The sequence below is a fragment of the Oncorhynchus masou genome, chromosome 29 (genome assembly GCF_036934945.1).
Source record: "Oncorhynchus masou masou isolate Uvic2021 chromosome 29, UVic_Omas_1.1, whole genome shotgun sequence".
Lineage (NCBI taxonomy): Eukaryota > Metazoa > Chordata > Actinopteri > Salmoniformes > Salmonidae > Oncorhynchus > Oncorhynchus masou.
Window position 1 is genome coordinate 84,672,068 of NC_088240.1, and position 18,817 is coordinate 84,690,884.

The following is an 18,817-nucleotide window of genomic DNA, read 5'->3' on the forward strand; positions in this document are numbered from 1 at the left end:
ACTGACCGAGCATTATGTGCAGAGCCACAACATAATCAGTTGTTACAGGAGAAACTACTGTTTGGCTTTATTGTACCGTGGTTGCTATGGGAACTAGTAAAGACAAACTTCTTCCTTTCCCTCTTGGTTTACACAGCAAAGGCATGGATATTGCTGTCAGTGGTGTTGTTGTAGAGTCAGCAAAGTGCTTAGTTACCCTAACCCTGATCTATTCAAATTACAATGATAGCAGATATGCATTCAGGAAACCATGGGAACCGTCTGGTTTAACACTCTGTTTACACTCTGATAGACTTTACTGGACAACTACATGGATGGGACGACCTCTGACCCATTGTTCCAGCCAGAACTTTACTTGATCGAGTAGATAGAGCGGAAGAGGGGGGGGGGAAGAAGAGAGAGAAGAGAGAGACAAGAGAGTTCACATGCAGAGAGAGAGTTTACATGCAGAGAGAGAGTTTACATGCAGAGAGAGAAAGAGAGAGAGATAATTGATATTCAAAGTGAAAGAGAGCCAGCCAGCGAGTAGAGTCATGTCTCAGTCCCAGTTCCAGCACCTGTGGTCAGGCGTCTCCAGTATGAAGCTGTTGGTGTGGTTGTCTATGAGGATGCTGCCCATATCTCCTCCGTACAGGCTGGAGCGGGGCGTGGACAGGCAGCTGGAGCGGCCAGAGTTCAGACAGGACGACCGGTTGGAGCCGGGGATGTTCATGGGAGACGGGGCCAGAGAGGAGCGCTGACGCATCAGGTTAACGTTTTTCACAGTCTCAAACACACGCTTGGGGTGCAACCTACACACACATACCATAGACACACACACACACATACCATAGACACACACACACACACATACCATAGATACACACACACACACACATACCATAGACACACACACACACACACACACAATATCAGCATAGCTCTAAAATGGGGTTAGATGTACTTCAGTAGATATTGGTACTGAATGAGGGCCTACTTCTGCTCTTCCACTTCCGGGTCATCCATAGCCAGCCCCTTCCTCATGGTGCCCTCAATCTCAGCAGCTAGAGAGTCCTGGGAGGACAGACAATAATAATAGTAATGATGATGAGTACTATGTGACTAGTCTCTGAAGTCCCAGACCTAGGGACAGACAACTCTCCCAACAAATCACAAGGCAGAATGTCACGATTCAAAACAAAAGTTGGCAGGCAAAACCTTTGCAGTAGTTTAAGTGAAGGTAGTTGATGCAAACTAACCACTCACCATATTTCTAGCTACTTTTTTGTGTCCAGGAGATTTAAGCTAGGACGACACGCTAGGAAGACACGCGCTAGGACGACACGCTGATAAGGCAGTGACGTAAGAAAGCTGGATGTCCCACTTCTGCTCTTCTCTCTATGCCATACTCTGACCCCTGTGTATGTGTCTCACCATAGGGAACAGGCCCAGGGAGTGGAAGGGTTGAGGTGTACTGAGAGGTAGTGATTTATTACTCTGACCCCTGTGTATGTGTCTCACCATAGGGAACAGGCCCAGGGAGTGGAAGGGTTGAGGTGTACTGAGAGGTAGTGATTTATTACTCTGACCCCTGTGTATGTGTCTCACCATAGGGAACAGGCCCAGGGAGTGGAAGGGTTGAAGTGTACTGAGAGGTAGTGATTTATTACTCTGACCCCTGTGTATGTGTGTCTCACCATAGGGAACAGGCCCAGGGAGTGGAAGGGTTGAGGTGTACTGAGAGGTAGTGATTTATTACTCTGACCCCTGTGTATGTGTGTCTCACCATAGGGAACAGGCCCAGGGAGTGGAAGGGTTGAGGTGTACTGAGAGGTAGTGATTTATTACTCTGACCCCTGTGTATGTGTGTCTCACCATAGGGAACAGGCCCAGGGAGTGGAAGGGTTGAGGTGAACTGAGAGGTAGTGATTTATTACTCTGACCCCTGTGTATGTGTCTCACCATAGGGAACAGGCCCAGGGAGTGGAAGCGTCGGGGTGTACTGAGAGGTAGTGATTTATTACTCTGACCCCTGTGTATGTGTTCACCATCAGGCCTTCCTTGAGGTGTACTGAGAAGTAGTGATTTATTACTCTGACCCCTGTGTATGTGTCTCACCATAACAGGCCCTGCATGATTTATTATCTGACCCAATGTGTCTCCCATAGGGAACAGGCCCAGAGAGAAGGGTTGAGGACTGAGAGGTAGTGATTTATTACTCTGACCCCTGTGTATGTGTGTCAAGGGAACAGGCCCAGGGAGTGGAAGGGTTGAGGTGTACTGAGAGGTAGTGATTTATTACTCTGACCCCTGTGTATGGTGTCTCACCATAGGGAACAGGCCCAGGGAGTGGAAGGGGAGGTGTACTGAGAGGTAGTGATTTATTACTCTGACCCCTGTGTATGTGTGTCTCACCATAGGGAACAGGCCCAGGGAGTGGAAGGGTTGAGGTGTACTGAGAGGTAGTGATTTATTACTCTGACCCCTGTGTATGTGTGTCTCACCATAGGGAACAGGCCCAGGGAGTGGAAGGGTTATCAGAAAATGTATATGACCCCTGTGTATGTGTGTCTCACCATATCAGGCCCAGGGAGTGGAAGGGTTGAGGTGTACTGAGAGGTAGTGATTTATTACTCTGACCCCTGTGTATGTGTGTCTCACCATAGGGAACAGGCCCAGGGAGTGGAAGGGTTGAGGTGTACTGAAGCATCCCTGACCCCTGTGTATGGTGTCTCACATCAAACACTATACTATTTAAACCCCTGTGTATGTGTGTCTCAGGGAACAGGCCCAGGGTGGAAGGGTTGAGGTGTACTAAATTTTATTACTAACCCCTGTCCTCACCATAGGGAACAGGCCCAGGGAGTTCCATGGAGGGTAGTGATTTATTACTCTGGCCCCTGTGTATGTTTCTCACCATAGGGAACAGGCCCAGGGAGTGGAAGGGTTGAGGTGTGCTGAGAGGTAGTGATTTATTACTCTGACCCCTGTGTATGTGTGTCTCACCATAGGGAACAGGCCCAGGGAGTGGAAGGGTTGAGGTGTACTGAGAGGTAGTGATTTATTACTCTGACCCCTGTGTATGTGTGTCTCACCATGGGAACAGGCCCAGGGAGTGGAAGGGTCTGTACTGAGTCTGATTTATTATTGATGAATTAGTGTGTCTCACCATAGGGAACAGGCCCAGGGAGTGGAAGGGTTGAGGTGTACTGAGAGGTAGTGATTTATTACTCTGGCCCCTGTGTATGTGTGTCTCACCTGGGAACAGGCCCAGGGAGTTGTCTGAGGTCTTTTAATTGATGAATTATGTGGTCTCACCATAACAGGCCCAGGGAGTGGAAGGGTTGAGGTGTACTGAGAGGTAGTGATTTATTACTCACCCCTGTGTATGTGTCTCACCATAGGGAACAGGCCCAGGGAGTGGAAGGGTTGAGGTGTACTGAGAGGTAGTGATTTATTACTCTGACCCCTGTGTATGTGTGTCTCACCATAGGGAACAGGCCCAGGGAGTGGAAGGGTTGAGGTGTACTGAGAGGTAGTGATTTATTACTCTGACCCCTGTGTATGTGTGTCTCACCATAGGGAACAGACCCAGGGAGTGGAAGGGTTGTGTACTGAGAGGTAGTGATTTATTACTTAATTGATGAATTAACAGGCCCAGGGAGTCAAGGGTAACTGAGAGGTAGTGATGAACTCTGACCCTGTGTATGTGTGTCTCACCATGGGAACAGGCCCAGGGAGTTGTCTGAGGTCTGATTTATTACTTGATGTGTATGTGTGTCTCACCATAGGGAACAGGCCCAGGGAGTGGAAGGGTTGAGGTGTACTGAGAGGTAACTTATTCTCACCCCTGGTATGTGTGTCTCACCATAGGGAACAGGCCCAGGGAGTGGAAGGGTTGAGGTGTACTGAGAGGTAGTGATTTATTACTCTGACCCCTGTGTATGTGTGTCTCACCATAGGGAACAGGCCCAGGGAGTGGAAGGGTTGAGGTGTACTGAGAGGTAGTGATTTATTACTCTGACCCCTGTGTATGTGTGTCTCACCATAGGGAACAGGCCCAGGGAGTGGAAGGGTTGAGGTGTACTGAGAGGTAGTGATTTATTACTCTGACCCCTGTGTTGTCTCACCATAGGGAACAGGCTTAATTGATGAATTAGAGGGTGATTTAACTCTGACCCCTGTGTATGTGTGTCTCACCATCACCTGGTTGTCTGGTCTTAATTGATGAATTAGGGGTTCTTCAACTAACCTGGGCCTCATGGAGCATCTCCATACACTCTGCATACTTATCCTCCAACTCCCTTAGCTAGAGGAGAGAGAGAGAGAGAGGGGGGGAGAGGAGAGGAGAGGAGGGGAGGAGGAGAGGAGATTAGGGGAGAGGGTAACTAGGGAGAGGAGAGGAAAGAGAAGAGGAACAAGGTTGTCTCAGTATATGGACAATATCACATTGTTGTAAATAATGTCATGATAATCATATGGGAAGCATCAGGGGGACATCAAACACTATTCTATTTAAATATGGTTAGAGAACCCCCTTCACCTGGAGGGCCGAGTGTCTGCATGTTTTCACTCCTCCCTTCTACTTGATTGATGAATTAGGGTGACTAACTGGTAAAGAACCCCCCTCACCTGGTTGTCTCGGTCTTAATTGATGAATTAGGGTCAGTAACTGGTAAAGAACTCCCCTCACCTGGTTGTCTCGGTCTTAATTGATGAATTAGGGTCAGTAACTGGTAAAGAACTCCCCTCACCTGGTTGTCTCGGTCTTAATTGATGAATTAGGGTCAGTAACTGGTAAAGAACCCCCCTCACCTGGTTGTCTCAGTCTTAATTGATGAATTAGGGTCAGTAACTGGTAAAGAACCCCCCTCACCTGGTTGTCTAGGTCTTAATTGATGAATTAGGGTCACTAACTGGTAAAGAACTCCCCTCACCTGGTTGTCTAGGTCTTAATTGATGAATTAGGGTCAGTAACTGGTAAAGAACCCCCCTCACCTGGTTGTCTAGGTCTTAATTGAAAGGAAACACAAAAACCAGCAGACACCAGGCCCTCCATGGAATGAGTTTGACACCCCTGGCATAATGGAAAACATCCCTAGCGTGGTAATTGGGTCTCGTTAGGCAGTGCTTATTGTCCTCTTGGTAACTGATTAATGAGGCCTTACTGTACCTCAGCAGTGAGCTGGCGCTGGGCATCTTTGGCAGCCCCTAGATGCTGGGTGAGCTCTTGGTTTTCCACTGCATACTGTGGAACAGACGAGACTGTTAGTCCCTTAGGGCTATAAGCTCACACACATCATCATGGACACACTGATAACAGCTAGAAGACTAGTTGTGTTCCAGGTCGGCGTCTTTCTGAAGATGTCTATATTATGAATATGGTTCTACTTGTCCAGGCGCTGTGACATCAGAAGAATCTGCAGAGCGGGACTGTAAGAAAGGCGACCTGGATCGTGTCCAGTGACCTGGACCGCGGCAGGCAGTCTGGGTCATTACTGGCCTGGACACTCACAGACTTGGACTTCTTCTGCAGGTCTACGATCTGGGACAGGAGGTGTGTGATCTCCTCCTGCTGGCGAGACCCGTCGTCCGTCTTCCTCGCCAGCTCCTCCGCCAGGGTGGACATCTGGTGGTTGGCATCTCCTAGTGGGCACACGGGACATGAAAGAAATGACATGAGCAATGAGCATCCACCATGAATCAGTGTTGTTGACCTCTCATAGACCTCCTCCATAGCAACACTTAAATGTAGCTCCAGTGATACACGATGTTAACGGCCTAGCTAGGTGTTAGCAATATCTCCACCCAGTTCTCTCCATATGGCTCTCACACATCCAGTCCTATCAGATGTGTGAAGGGGAGTGAACAAGGGCAGAGGGAACATCCTTATTGGAATGAAACACAGCCCTGTTTTGCCTTCTCTCAGAGGGCCCAGGGGACAGGGGAGGTGAGACCTGAGCCGTGTGTGTGTGTGTGTGTGTGTGTGTGACAGAGTGTGTGTGTGAATGTTACTCACTCAGCTCTTTGACGACATCGTTGACCAGCTGCTGCTCCTTCTCCTCGTACTCCTCTGTCTCCGTCTCCAGGTGACTGGCCTGGTGGGGGATGACAGGATGCATCCACACATCATCATCATCATCATCATCACACAGCAGGAGAGCTGGGTGTAAAGTATTGGCAGCAGTACTTATTCCAGTCCTATTACCACTGGTACCTCTGGTCTACTATGAAAATACTCTGAATCTTTCTGATAAGCATCTGAGGTTATTCAATTAAATTAGCTCACTCTTGCTAACATTACGGTATTTATTACAATGACCTCCCATGTGACCCGGTAATAAGTGTTTCATTAGGTTGTCGTTGTGTTAAATTACATATTATTATCTGACTGTAACAAAGTATTACACCGTTGCCGTCTCTTCACTGTCTAAGTTTAGTCAATGTTTATCAATGTACAGTGTTAACTGAACTGTAAAATAAATCCCCAGACTGTGATCTAAACCTCAGGGTGCAGAGCCATGATCGGTCCCCAAAGCAATGGCATTAATATCTGACCTCTCCTTCACAGTATGGTCAGCAGGACACCGCCACAGAACACAGGGTTAGTTAGCGACATGACTTCACCTCTGATCTGAGAGAGATGTTCTCTGCCTCCAGGTCTCTGAGTTTCTTCTGCAGTGAGTCCAGGGGGAAGTATCTTGGCACCGACAGTGTGGAGTCATTGTGGCGGATGCTGTGTGGACGAGACACAGCGAACGGTCAGTAAGTGACAAGAGACATAGGCTTTGTCCCAAATGGCATCCTATTCCCTACGAAGTGAACTGCTTTTGACCACCAGGGCCCGTAGTTCAACATGTTGTGCACTGTGTTTGACCAGAGCCCTATGGGCCCTGGTCAAAGGTAGTGACCAACATAGGGACTAGGTTGCCATTTGGGACAGAGCCCTACATTTGTAACAACAGGGAATCATATCCACCAAAGGATATTTATTTATTTATTTCACCTTTATTTAACCAGGTAGGCTAGTTGAGAACAAGTTCTCATTTACAACTGCAACCTGGCCACGATAAAGCAAAGCAGTGTGACAAAAACAACAGAGTTACACCTGGAATAAACAAACGTACAGTCAATAACACAATGGAAAATCTGCATACAGTGTGTGCAAATGAAGTAACGAGGTAAGGCAATAAATAGGCCATAGTGGCAAAGTAATTTAGCAATTAGAAATACTTTTGTGCAAAAGAGCAGGAAAAAAGATACAAACAAATATGGGGATGAGGTAGGTAGTTAGTTGGATGGGCTATTTACAGATGGGCTATTTACAGATGGGCTGTGTACAGCTGCAGCGATCGGTAAGCTGCTCTGACAGCTGATGTTTGAAGTTAGTGAGTCAATGGCAGCAGAGAACTGGAAGGAATGGCGGCCAAAGAAAGTGTTGGCTTTGGGGATGACCAGTGAAATATACCTGCTGGAGTGCTTGCTACGGGTGGGTGTTGCTATGGTGACCAGTGAGCTGAGATAAGGCGGAGCTTTACCTAGCAAAGACTCATAGATGACCTGGAGCCAGTGGGTTTGGAGACAAATATGTAGCGAGGACCAGCCAACGAGAGTATACAGGTCGCAGTGGTGGGTAGTATATGGGGCTTTGGTGATAAAACAGATGGCACTGTGATAGAATTTGCTGATGAGAATGTTGGAGGCAATTTTGTAAATTACATCGTTGAAGTCAAGTATCGGCAGGATAGTCAGTTTTACGAGGGTATGTTTGGCAGCATGAGTGAAGGATGCTTTGTTGCGAAAGAGGAAGACGATTCTAGATTCAACTTTGGATTGGAGATGCTTAATAGGAGTCTGAAAGGAGAGTTTACAGTCTAGCCAGACACCTAGGTATTTATAGTTGTCCACATATTCTAAGTCAGAACCATCCAGAGTAGTTATGCTAGGCGGGCGGGGCAGCGATCGGTTGAACAGCATGCATTTAGTTTTACTAGCGTTTAAGAGCAGTTGGAGGCTACGGAAGGAGTGTTTTATGGCATTGAAGCTTGTTTGGAGGTTAGTTAGCACAGTGTCCAAAGAAGGGACAGATGTATACAGAATGGTGTCGTCTGCGTAGAGGTGGATCAGGGAATCATCCGCAGCAAGAGCGACATGGTTGATATATACAGAGAAAACAGTCGGCGTGAGAATTTAACCCTGTGGCACCCCCATAGAGACTGCCAGAGGTCCGGACAACAGCACCCCCATAGAGACTGCCAGAGGTCCGGACAACACATTTGAGATACCAAGGCTGTTGAATCTGCTGATAAGAATGCGGTGATTGACAGAGTCCAAAGCCTTGGCCATGTCGATGAAGACGGCTGCACAGTACTGTTTTTTATAGATGGTGGTTATGATATCGTTTAGGACGATGAGCGTGGCTGAGGTGCACCCCTGACCAGCACGGAACCCGGATTGCATAGTGGAGAAGGTACGGTGGGATTTGAGATGGTCGGTGATCTGTTTGTTAACTTGACTTTCGAAGACTTTACAATGACTGGGCAGAGCTGGCAGAGGGGTTCAACACCATATACAGACCAGACTGGAACCTTCTGCATAATTTAGACAACAATGACAGATGGAACAGTCAATCAGTGTTTTACCACCAGTGTAACAGGATGCCTGGTAGTGTCTGCCATTAAGACACTAGTGGGAACTGGTTTTCACCCAACCGCTCTGTGTTTGAGGGGTAAGAGAAACAGGTCAGTTTGTCTGTATTTTCCCCCTGAGAGAACACAACAAACCAACCCAGCCTTCTGCCTCAGTCTGTCACACATGGTCACAGAACCTCTGTCTGAGAGAACACAACAAACCAACCCAGCCTGCTGCCTCAGGGTCACAGTACCTCTGTCTGAGAGAACACAACAAACCAACCCAGCCTGCTGCCTCAGGGTCACAGTACCTCTGTCTGAGAGAACACAACAAACCAACCCAGCCTGCTGCCTCAGGGTCACAGTAGCTCTGTCTGAGAGAACACAACAAACAAACCCAGCCTGCTGCCTCAGGGTCACAATACCTCTGTCTGAGAGAACACAACAAACCAACCCAGCCTGCTGCCTCAGGGTCACAGTAGCTCTGTCTGAGAGAACACAACAAACCAACCCAGCCTGCTGCCTCAGGGTCACAATACCTCTGTATGAGAGAACACAACAAACCAACCCAGCCTTCTGCCTCAGTGTCACACAGGGTCACAGTACCTCTGTCTGAGAGAAGTGGGGGATTTTCTAGACAAACAAATCAAAGGCCTTTATTTATCTTAAAGAAAACAGCCTTGAAGCCGTCCTTAAGCAGAAGCCACAAAACATATCAAGTACCTGCCCTTTGGATGGACTTGTGGGACAAGTGAAATAAGAGCTTAAAGACCCAGTGCAGCCAAAAACTAGACTTTCTGTGTTATATATATACACACATATCCACACTTTGAGGTTGGAATAATATTGTGAAATTGTGAAAATGATGACAATGCCTTTTTAGTGTAAGAGCTGTTTGAGAAGACTGCCTGCAATTTCAGCCTGTTTTGGTGGGTTGAAGTTTTACATTTGTTAATAGAACAATACAAGAGTTCCAAACATCTCTCCCAAAAACAGCTCGTTTTCAGTCCCCCATCCCCACTCAGACCACTCCCAGACAGTCCTAGCTAAATTCTTGCTTGAGAAATTGTTCTTTGCTAAGTAGATATTTTTGTTAATTTTGACCATTTTAATTGAAAACAAAATTACAGTAAGGTACACAATTGTTACCCAGATATGATTTGATAGCGAAAATAAAAACAGCTGCATTGGCCCTTTAAGTTGAAAGGTTATATCATTGTAAAAGGAGAGTAGAATTGGGAGGAACAAGAGCAGAGAAACCTTACAGTAGGGACTAACCCCCAGGACCACATATAGCAGTCACCTCCTCTAGCTAAATGTTCTCTGCTGAGTAACCTGAACAGACCATAGTGGCATAGTGGGGGTTTACTGACAACGGCAAAATTAAGGAGTTTTGCTTTAAGAGGAAAACGTGGATGTGATGAGTGGAGGGCAACAGGTCCGGTTGCTGCCTTTAGCATAACAACAACCATAGGAGTTGGCTATAAACCACAAACAGTTATCGGAACCAGGCTAATCTCACAGGTCGGGATGACCGATAGCAGACTCACGGGGTACAGGTGGACGAATCTCCTTCACTCTCCTCTGCTGCACTAGTGTAGAACTGGAGAAGCTCATCTTTCATAGACAGATCATGGCGCAGCTGAGAAACCTGCAGATGGAGAGAAGGGGACAGAGAGGATGACAAGGGAGAGAGATGAGAGAGGGAGACAGAGAGACAGAGAGGATGGAGAGGGAGAGATGAGAGAGGGGGACAGAGGGTGAGAAGGCAGAGAGATGAGGGAGGGACAGAGGGTGAGAAGGCAGAGAGATGAGTGGGACAGAGGGTGAGAAGGCAGAGAGATGAGAGAGGGACAGAGGGTGAGAAGGGAGAGAGATGAGAGAGGGGGACAGAGAGGGTGAGTAGGCAGAGAGATGAGAGAGGGACAGAGGGTGAGTAGGGATAGAGATGAGAGAGAGATAGAGATGAGAGAGGGACAGAGGGTGAGTAGGCAGAGAGATGAGAGAGGGACAGAGGGTGAGTAGGGATAGAGATGAGAGAGGGGGACAGAGAGGGTGAGAAGGGAGAGAGATGAGAGAGGGAGAGAGGGTGAGAAGGGAGAGAGATGAGAGAGGGACCGAGGGTGAGAAGGGAGAGATGAGAGAGGGGGACAGAGAGGGTGAGAAGGGAGAGAGATGAGGGAGAAAGGGGGAGAGAGATAAAATATCAACATTATGTCACATCTTCTCCTGGTTCTGAGAGAGAAAAGAGCACACGTACACACAATACACACTCCACACACACCTCCTCTCGAATGTGCTCCACTTGCTCCTCCAGGAATTCATTTCTCTCACTGAGGGTTTTGTTCTTCTTCAGCAGAGACTGGCCGATGCGGGCGGCGAGCTCCAAGTCCCGTTCTTTCTGCAGGGTAGACAGAGGGGCTGGTTAGAGGGGCTGAGCATCATGATCTAGGAATCAGGTCAAAGGGAGACAGTTGCTACTGTATGACAATGTTTGACTTGTCCTATGATGTGGTTAACTTGGCATGGCAGAGAGATGTCTGAACGGCAGATTTGACTATCCAAACAGACAGCATTGTAAATGAATGTGCTCTAAGTGATAGACCAGGTTCTCTTACCTCTTCAAGCAGACGAGTAACAGCATCTATGTCACTGTACGTCTTAGTCATCTGGCCCACTCTTTCAGCACATAGAACTGTTGAGACAACAGAGAGGACAAACACAGTTAACAGCTGTAGAGACAACAGAGAGGACAAACACAGTTAACAGCTGTAGAGACAACAGAGAGGACAAACACAGTTAACAGCTGTAGAGACAACAGAGAGGAGAAACACAGTTAACAGCTGTGGAGACAACAGAGAGGAGAAACAGTTCACAGCTGGGCCATATCTGAGTGCAGTTATGTATTGTATGTATGCCTGACTGCTAAACAGCTGGGGCAGGGCAGACAGACAGATATTTGAAATAGCTGAGCTATCAGAGGGCCACCTACTGTACACATCACACAGCCCTGCCTGATGACCTCAGAGACTTTAGCAAGTTGTTGTTATCAGGTAGACTGACACACTGGCTCTGTCTCAATACTGTTTCCTTGATTCCTCGTTTCCTTGTGTCCTCTCAACCCTTCCTCACCTCATAGCTTTCTCAAAACGCCAGAGGAAATCCAGGAAAGGATTCGAGGAGAGGAAACGGGTTTGTAAGGTTTCCCTCTGAGGTTTTGGAAAAACCGAGAGACGACAGGAGAGGAGGGCTCCAGGAAAGACTATTGAGACGGAGGAAGTGACAAGTGAGATGGTTTGGACTCTGACCTCACCTCAACCCCACCCCAGCTGAGCTGATAACAGCACGCTGCAGTGTCATTCTCTGTTAATACAATGCTATGTTATTCCCAGCTGATGCACTGTCACTGCCAAAACATGACATATATATAGCACTCAACCCTGAGCCTATTTCTACCCCCAATTTCGATCTTGTCTCATCGTTACAACTCCAACGGGCTCGGGGGGCAAAGGTCAAGTCACGTGTCCTCCAAAATATGACCTGCCAAACCGAGCTTCTCAACACCCTTCCGCTTAGCCCAGAAGCCAGCCGCACCAATGTGTCGGAGGAAACAACGTTCAATATATTTTTATATATCTATATAGATATAGATATATAGATATATAGATATAGATAGATATATATATACATATAGATATACATATAGATATATATATATACATATACACACACACATATATACATATACACACACACACATATATAAATATACACACACACACATATACACACACACACATATACATATACACACACACATATATACACACATATATACACACACATATATACACACACACACACATACACACACACACACACACACACATATATACACACATATACATACATATATATACATACATATATATACATACACATATATATACATACATACATACATACATACATATACATATAACATATAATCCAGTTTAGATATAAAACAAATAAGAACATACAATACAAAGCTAAACTACATATAAAATGATTGTTGAACTTCAACTATATAAAGGCATATTGTAATAAGAAACCTGGAACTTACATAATTCAACTGTCATATAAAGGCATATATACATACATATATACCTACAGCCACAGTTTGTTATCTACTAATGAGCATATAGCAGGTTCCCAAGACATAAACACAAGGGTAGGAACAACAGAGTCCAACTTCAATGTGGTTACTCCTAACTAACCTTGTAGATGTATAAAAACATTTAATCCAGTTTAGATATAAAACAAGAAAAAGCTAAACTGCATATTAAAATGATTGTTGAACTTCAACTGTCATATAAAGGCATATTGTAATAAGAAACCTGGAACTTACTCCTGCCCTTTCCACTTCTCTCTCAATCTCTCCAGCCACAGTTTGTTATCTACTAATGAGCACGTCAGAGCAGGTTCCCAAGACGCCAGAGGAAACACAAGGGTAGGAACAACAGAGTCCAACTTCAATGTGGTTACTCCTAACTAACCTTGTGGATGTTGACAAAAGGGAGACTTGTTTCTTCAGACAGCTCCTGTGTGTTCTTTCTTTGGGGTTAAAGGGATACTTTGGGATTTTGACAATGAGGCTATTTATCTAAAATAGGTGTCTATAGGGCAGCAAACACATGCTGGTAGGGTATAGGCCAGGCCTGGTGTAGTTCTAATTGTTGTAATCTCAGATAGGTGTCTATAGGGCAGCAGACACAGGCTGGTAGGGTATAGGCCAGGCCTGGTATAGTTCTAATTGTTGTAATCTCAGATAGGTGTCTGTAGGGCAGCAAACACAGGCTGGTAGGGTATAGGCCAGGCCTGGTATAGTTCTAATTGTTGTAATCTCAGATAGGTGTCTATAGGGCAGCAAACACATGCTGGTAGGGTATAGGCCAGGCCTGGTATAGTTCTAATTGTTGTAATCTCCGATAGGTGTCTATAGGGCAGCAAACACAGGCTGGTAGGGTATAGGCCAGGCCTGGTATAGTTCTAATTGTTGTAATCTCAGATAGGTGTCTATAGGGCAGCAAACACAGGCTGGTAGGGTATAGGCCAGGCCTGGTATAGTTCTAATTGTTGTAATCTCAGATAGGTGTCTATAGGGCAGCAAACACAGGCTGGTAGGGTATAGACCAGGCCTGGTATAGTTCTAATTGTTGTAATCTCAGATAGGTGTCTGTAGGGCAGCAAACACAGGCTGGTAGGGTATAGGCCAGGCCTGGTATAGTTCTAATTGTTGTAATCTCAGATAGGTGTCTATAGGGCAGCAAACACAGGCTTTGAACTCTATTGGTGGAAACAAATGTAAATGAGGAGTTAGATGCAAAGTCCATATTTACATACATGTTTTTTTATTTTATTTTATTTCACCTTTATTTAACCAGGTAGGCAAGTTGAGAACAAGTTCTCATTTACAATTGCGACCTGGCCAAGATAAAGCAAAGCAGTTCGACACATACAACGACACAGAGTTACACATGGAGTAAAACAAACACACAGTCAATAATACAGTATAAATAAGTCTATATACGATGTGAGCAAATCAGGTGAGATAAGGGAGGAAAGGCAAAAAAAGGCCATGGTGGCAAAGTAAATACAATATAGCAAGTAAAACACTGGAATGGTAGATTTGCAATGGAAGAATGTGCAAAGTAGAAATAAAAATAATGGGGTGCAAAGGAGCAAAAATAAATAAATAAATTAATTAAATACAGTAGGGAAAGAGGTAGTTGTTTGGGCTAAATTATAGGTGGGCTATGTACAGGTGCAGTAATCTGTGAGCTGCTCTGACAGTTGGTGCTTAAAGCTAGTGAGGGAGATAAGTGTTTCCAGTTTCAGAGATTTTTGTAGTTCGTTCCAGTCATTGGCAGCAGAGAACTGGAAGGAGAGGTGGCCAAAGAAATAATTGGTTTTGTGGGTGACGAGAGAGATATACCTGCTGGAGCGTGTGCTACAGGTGGGAGATGCTATGGTGACCAGCGAGCTGAGATAAGGGGGGACTTTACCTAGCAGGGTCTTGTAGATGACATGGAGCCAGTGGGTTTGGCGACGAGTATGAAGTGAGGGACGGCCAAAGAGAGCGTACAGGTCGCAGTGGTGGGTAGTATATGGGGCTTTGGTGACAAAACGGATTGCACTGTGATAGACTGCATCCAATTTGTTGAGTAGGGTATTGGAGGCTATTTTGTAAATGACATCGCCAAAGTCGAGGATTGGTAGGATGGTCAGTTTTACAAGGGTATGTTTGGCAGCATGAGTGAAGGATGCTTTGTTGCGAAATAGGAAGCTAATTCTAGTTTTAACTTTGGATTGGAGATGTTTGATATGGGTCTGGAAGGAGAGTTTACAGTCTAACCAGACACCTAAGTATTTGTAGTTGTCCACGTATTCTAAGTCCAGAGTAGTGATGTTGGACAGGCGGGTAGGTGCAGGTAGCGATCGGTTGAAGAGCATGCATTTAGTTTTACTTGTATTTAAGAGCAATTGGAGGCCACGGAAGGAGAGTTGTATGGCATTGAAGCTTGCCTGGAGGGTTGTTAACACAGTGTCCAAAGAAGGGCCAGAAGTATACAGAATGGTGTCGTCTGCGTAGAGGTGGATCAGAGACTCACCAGCAGCAAGAGCGACCTCATTGATGTATACAGAGAAGAGAGTCAGTCCAAGAATTGAACCCTGTGGCACCCCCATAGAGACTGCCAGAGGTCCGTACAGCAGACCCTCCGATTTGACACACTGAACTCTATCAGAGAAGTAGTCGGTGAACCAGGCGAGGCAATCATTTGAGAAACCAAGGCTGTCGAGTCTGCCGATGAGGATGTGGTGATTGACAGAGTCGAAAGCCTTGGCCAGATCAATGAATACGGCTGCACAGTAATGTTTCTTATCGATGGCGGTTAAGATATCATTTAGGACCTTGAGCATGGCTGAGGAGCACCCATGACCAGCTCTGAAACCAGATTGCATAGCAGAGAAGGTATGGTGAAGGTATGGTGAGATTCAAAATTGTCGGTAATCTGTTTGTTGACTTGGCTTTCGAAGACCTTAGAAAGGCATGGTAGGATAGATATAGGTCTGTAGCAGTTTGGGTCAAGAGTGTCCCCCCCATTTGAAGAGGGGGATGACCGCAGCTGCTTTCCAATCTTTGGGAATCTCAGACGACACGAAAGAGAGGTTGAACAGGCTAGTAATAGGGGTGGCAACAATTTCGGGAGATAATTTTAGAAAGAAAGGGTCCAGATTGTCTAGCCCGGCTGATTTGTAGGGGTCCAGATTTTGCAGCTCTTTCAGAACATCAGTTGAACAGATTTGGGAGAAGGAGAAATGGGGAAGGCTTGGGCGAGTTGCTGTGGGGGGTGCAGTGCTGTTGACCGGGGTAGGAGTAGCCAGGTGGAAAGCATGGCCAGCCATAGAAAAATGCTTATTGAAATTCTCAATTATGGTGGATTTATCAGTGGTGACAGTGTTTCCTATCTTCGGTGCAGTGGGCAGCTGGGAGGAGGTGTTCTTATTCTCCATGGACTTTACGGTGTCCCAGAACTTTTTTGAGTTAGTGTTGCAGGAAGCAAATTTCTGCTTGAAAAAGCTAGCCTTGGCTTTTCTAACTGCCTGTGTGTAATGGTTTCTAGCTTCCCTGAACAGCTGCATATCACGGGGGCTGTTCGATGCTAATGCAGAACGCCATAGGATGTTTTTGTGTTGGTTAAGGGCAGTCAGGTCTGGGGAGAACCAAGGGCTATATCTGTTCCTGGTTCTAAATTTCTTGAATGGGGCATGTTTATTTAAGATGGTTAGGAAGGCATTTAAAAAAACATCCAAGCATCCTCTACTGACGGGATGAGATCAATATCCTTCCAGGATACCCCGGCCAGGTCGATTAGAAAGGCCTGCTCGCTGAAGTGTTTCAGGGAGCGTTTTACAGTGATGAGTGGAAGTCGTTTGACCGCTGACCCATTACGGATGCAGGCAATGAGGCAGTGATCGCTGAGATCTTGGTTGAAGACAGCAGAGGTGTATTTAGAGGGCAAGTTGGTTAGGATGATATCTATGAGGGTGCCCGTGTTTAAGGCTTTGGGGAAGTACCTGGTAGGTTCATTGATAATTTGTGTGAGATTGAGGGCATGAAGTTTAGATTGTAGGATGGCTGGGGTGTTAAGCATGTTCCAGTTTAGGTCGCCTAGCAGCACGAGCTCTGAAGATAGATGGTGGGCAATCAGTTCACATATGGTGTCCAGAGCACAGCTGGGGGCAGAGGGTGGTCTATAGCAGGCGGCAACGGTGAGAGACTTGTTTTTAGAGAGTTGGATTTTTAAAAGTAGAAGTTCAAATTGTTTGGGTACAGACCTGGAAAGTAGGACAGAACTCTGCAGGCTATATTTGCAGTAGATTGCAACACCGCCCCCTTTGGCAGTTCTATCTTGTCTGAAAATGTTGTAGTTTGGAATTAAAATTTCAGAATTTTTGGTGGTCTTCCTAAGCCAGGATTCAGACACAGCTAGAACATCCGGGTTGGCAGAGTGTGCTAAAGCAGTGAAGGAGGCTTCTAATGTTAACATGCATGAAACCAAGGCTATTACGGTTACAGAAGTCGTCAAAAGAGAGCGCCTGGGGAATAGGAGTGGAGCAAGGCACTGTAGGGCCTGGATTCACCTCTACATCGCCAGAGGAACAGAGGAGGAGTAGAATACGGGTGCGGCTAAAAGCAATAAGAATTGGTCGTCTAGAACAGAGAGTAAAGGGAGGTTTCTGGGGGCGATAAAATAGCGTCAAGGTATAATGTACAGACAAAGGTATGGTAGGATGTGAATACAGTGGAGGTAAACCTAGGTATTGAGTGATGAAGAAAGAGATATTGTCTCTAGAAACATCATTGAAACCAGGAGATGTCATTGCATGTGTGGCTGGTGGAACTAATAGGTTGGATAAGGTATGGTGAGCAGGACTAGAGGCTCTACAGTGAAATAAGCCAGTAAACACTAACCAGAACAGCAATGGACAAGGCATATTGACATTAAGGAGAGGCATGCTTAGTTGAGTGATCAAAAGGGTCCGGTGAGTGGAGAGGTTGGTTGGGGGTCACGGCGATTTAGACAGCTAGCCAGGCCATCGGTAGCAAGCTAGCAGAGGATGGAGGTCTGTTATTAGCCACCTCTTGTGTTCCTTAGCCACCTCTTGCGTTCCGTCAGTAGATTAGTGGAGTTCCGTGTGGTAGAGGGGATTAATCCAAATCACACAACAACAAAAATAAAAACAATAGATATAGTTATAGAGGCCCAAGAAGAAAAATAAATAATAATAAATAAATAAATTGTCCGATTGTCTATTCAGATAGCAGCCGATAAGACAGCTAACGGTTAGCGGACCGCAGATGGGCGTTCAGGTAACGTCGCGACGGAGGAGCCAGCCGGATAACACCTTCGGGTAGATAACGTCGGCAGTCCAGTTGTGAAGGCCCGGTGGGGCTCCGCGTAGGCAGTAAAACGGGTCCGGATAGGTGACTGCAGCCCAGGAGTGATTGATGGAACTCTTCAGCTGGCTAGTTCCGGAATAATTGATGTTTGCTCCGAAATCGACGAAAGCCGATAGTCACACGGATAGCAGGTAGCTAGCTGTGAGATCCAGGTATTAATGTCCAGATTTAGCGGTTGAAATCCAGGGACATGGAGAGAAAAATTGGTCCGGTATGTTCCGTTCCGAGCCGCGCTGCGCCGTACAAAACTGGCGATAGCTCGAAAATCTAAAGGATAGCTGATGACCACAAACAGTGGTTAGCTGAATACTAACAATTTGCCAGTAAAGAAGCTAACTAGCTTCTGAACTAGCTTCTGGATTAGCTTCTGGCTAGTTTCTGGCTAGCTTCTTGGAGTTTCTGGCTAGCTTCTTGGAGTTTCTGGCTAGCTTCTTGGAGGATTACAGATTTGTGATGTGTAGCATCACAGTGAGCAGTCATGACAGTGAATGGCCTGTACAGTATAAGGGTTGTTGGCTGATAAAAACAACTTAATGTAGAGTTATTTACTCTGTGACAGGAGCATTTAAACTGAAAGCCAGACATGTGTTCTGTAATGTAACTTTCCATCCTCAGCACTGAAAAATGAATATTGTAATATCCTAATGAGCACAACAAAAGAACAAATAACCAGGGTGTGGTGACAACATTATGAGGTGGA

The 18,817-nt window shown here is 46.0% G+C and overlaps 1 protein-coding gene across 1 annotated transcript in view; it reads right to left on the bottom strand.

The window, feature by feature from the left end:
- LOC135520849 (trafficking kinesin-binding protein 1-like) overlaps positions 1-18,817 on the bottom strand; it is a 51,398-nt gene that overhangs the window by 17,453 nt on the left and 15,128 nt on the right. The window contains 11 exon segments of the mRNA XM_064946661.1: positions 558-791; positions 977-1,053; positions 1,942-2,004; positions 4,232-4,288; positions 5,153-5,227; positions 5,495-5,625; positions 5,999-6,077; positions 6,607-6,715; positions 10,160-10,260; positions 10,894-11,010; positions 11,228-11,304. Coding sequence (XP_064802733.1) covers positions 558-791; positions 977-1,053; positions 1,942-2,004; positions 4,232-4,288; positions 5,153-5,227; positions 5,495-5,625; positions 5,999-6,077; positions 6,607-6,715; positions 10,160-10,260; positions 10,894-11,010; positions 11,228-11,304 — 1,120 coding nt within the window.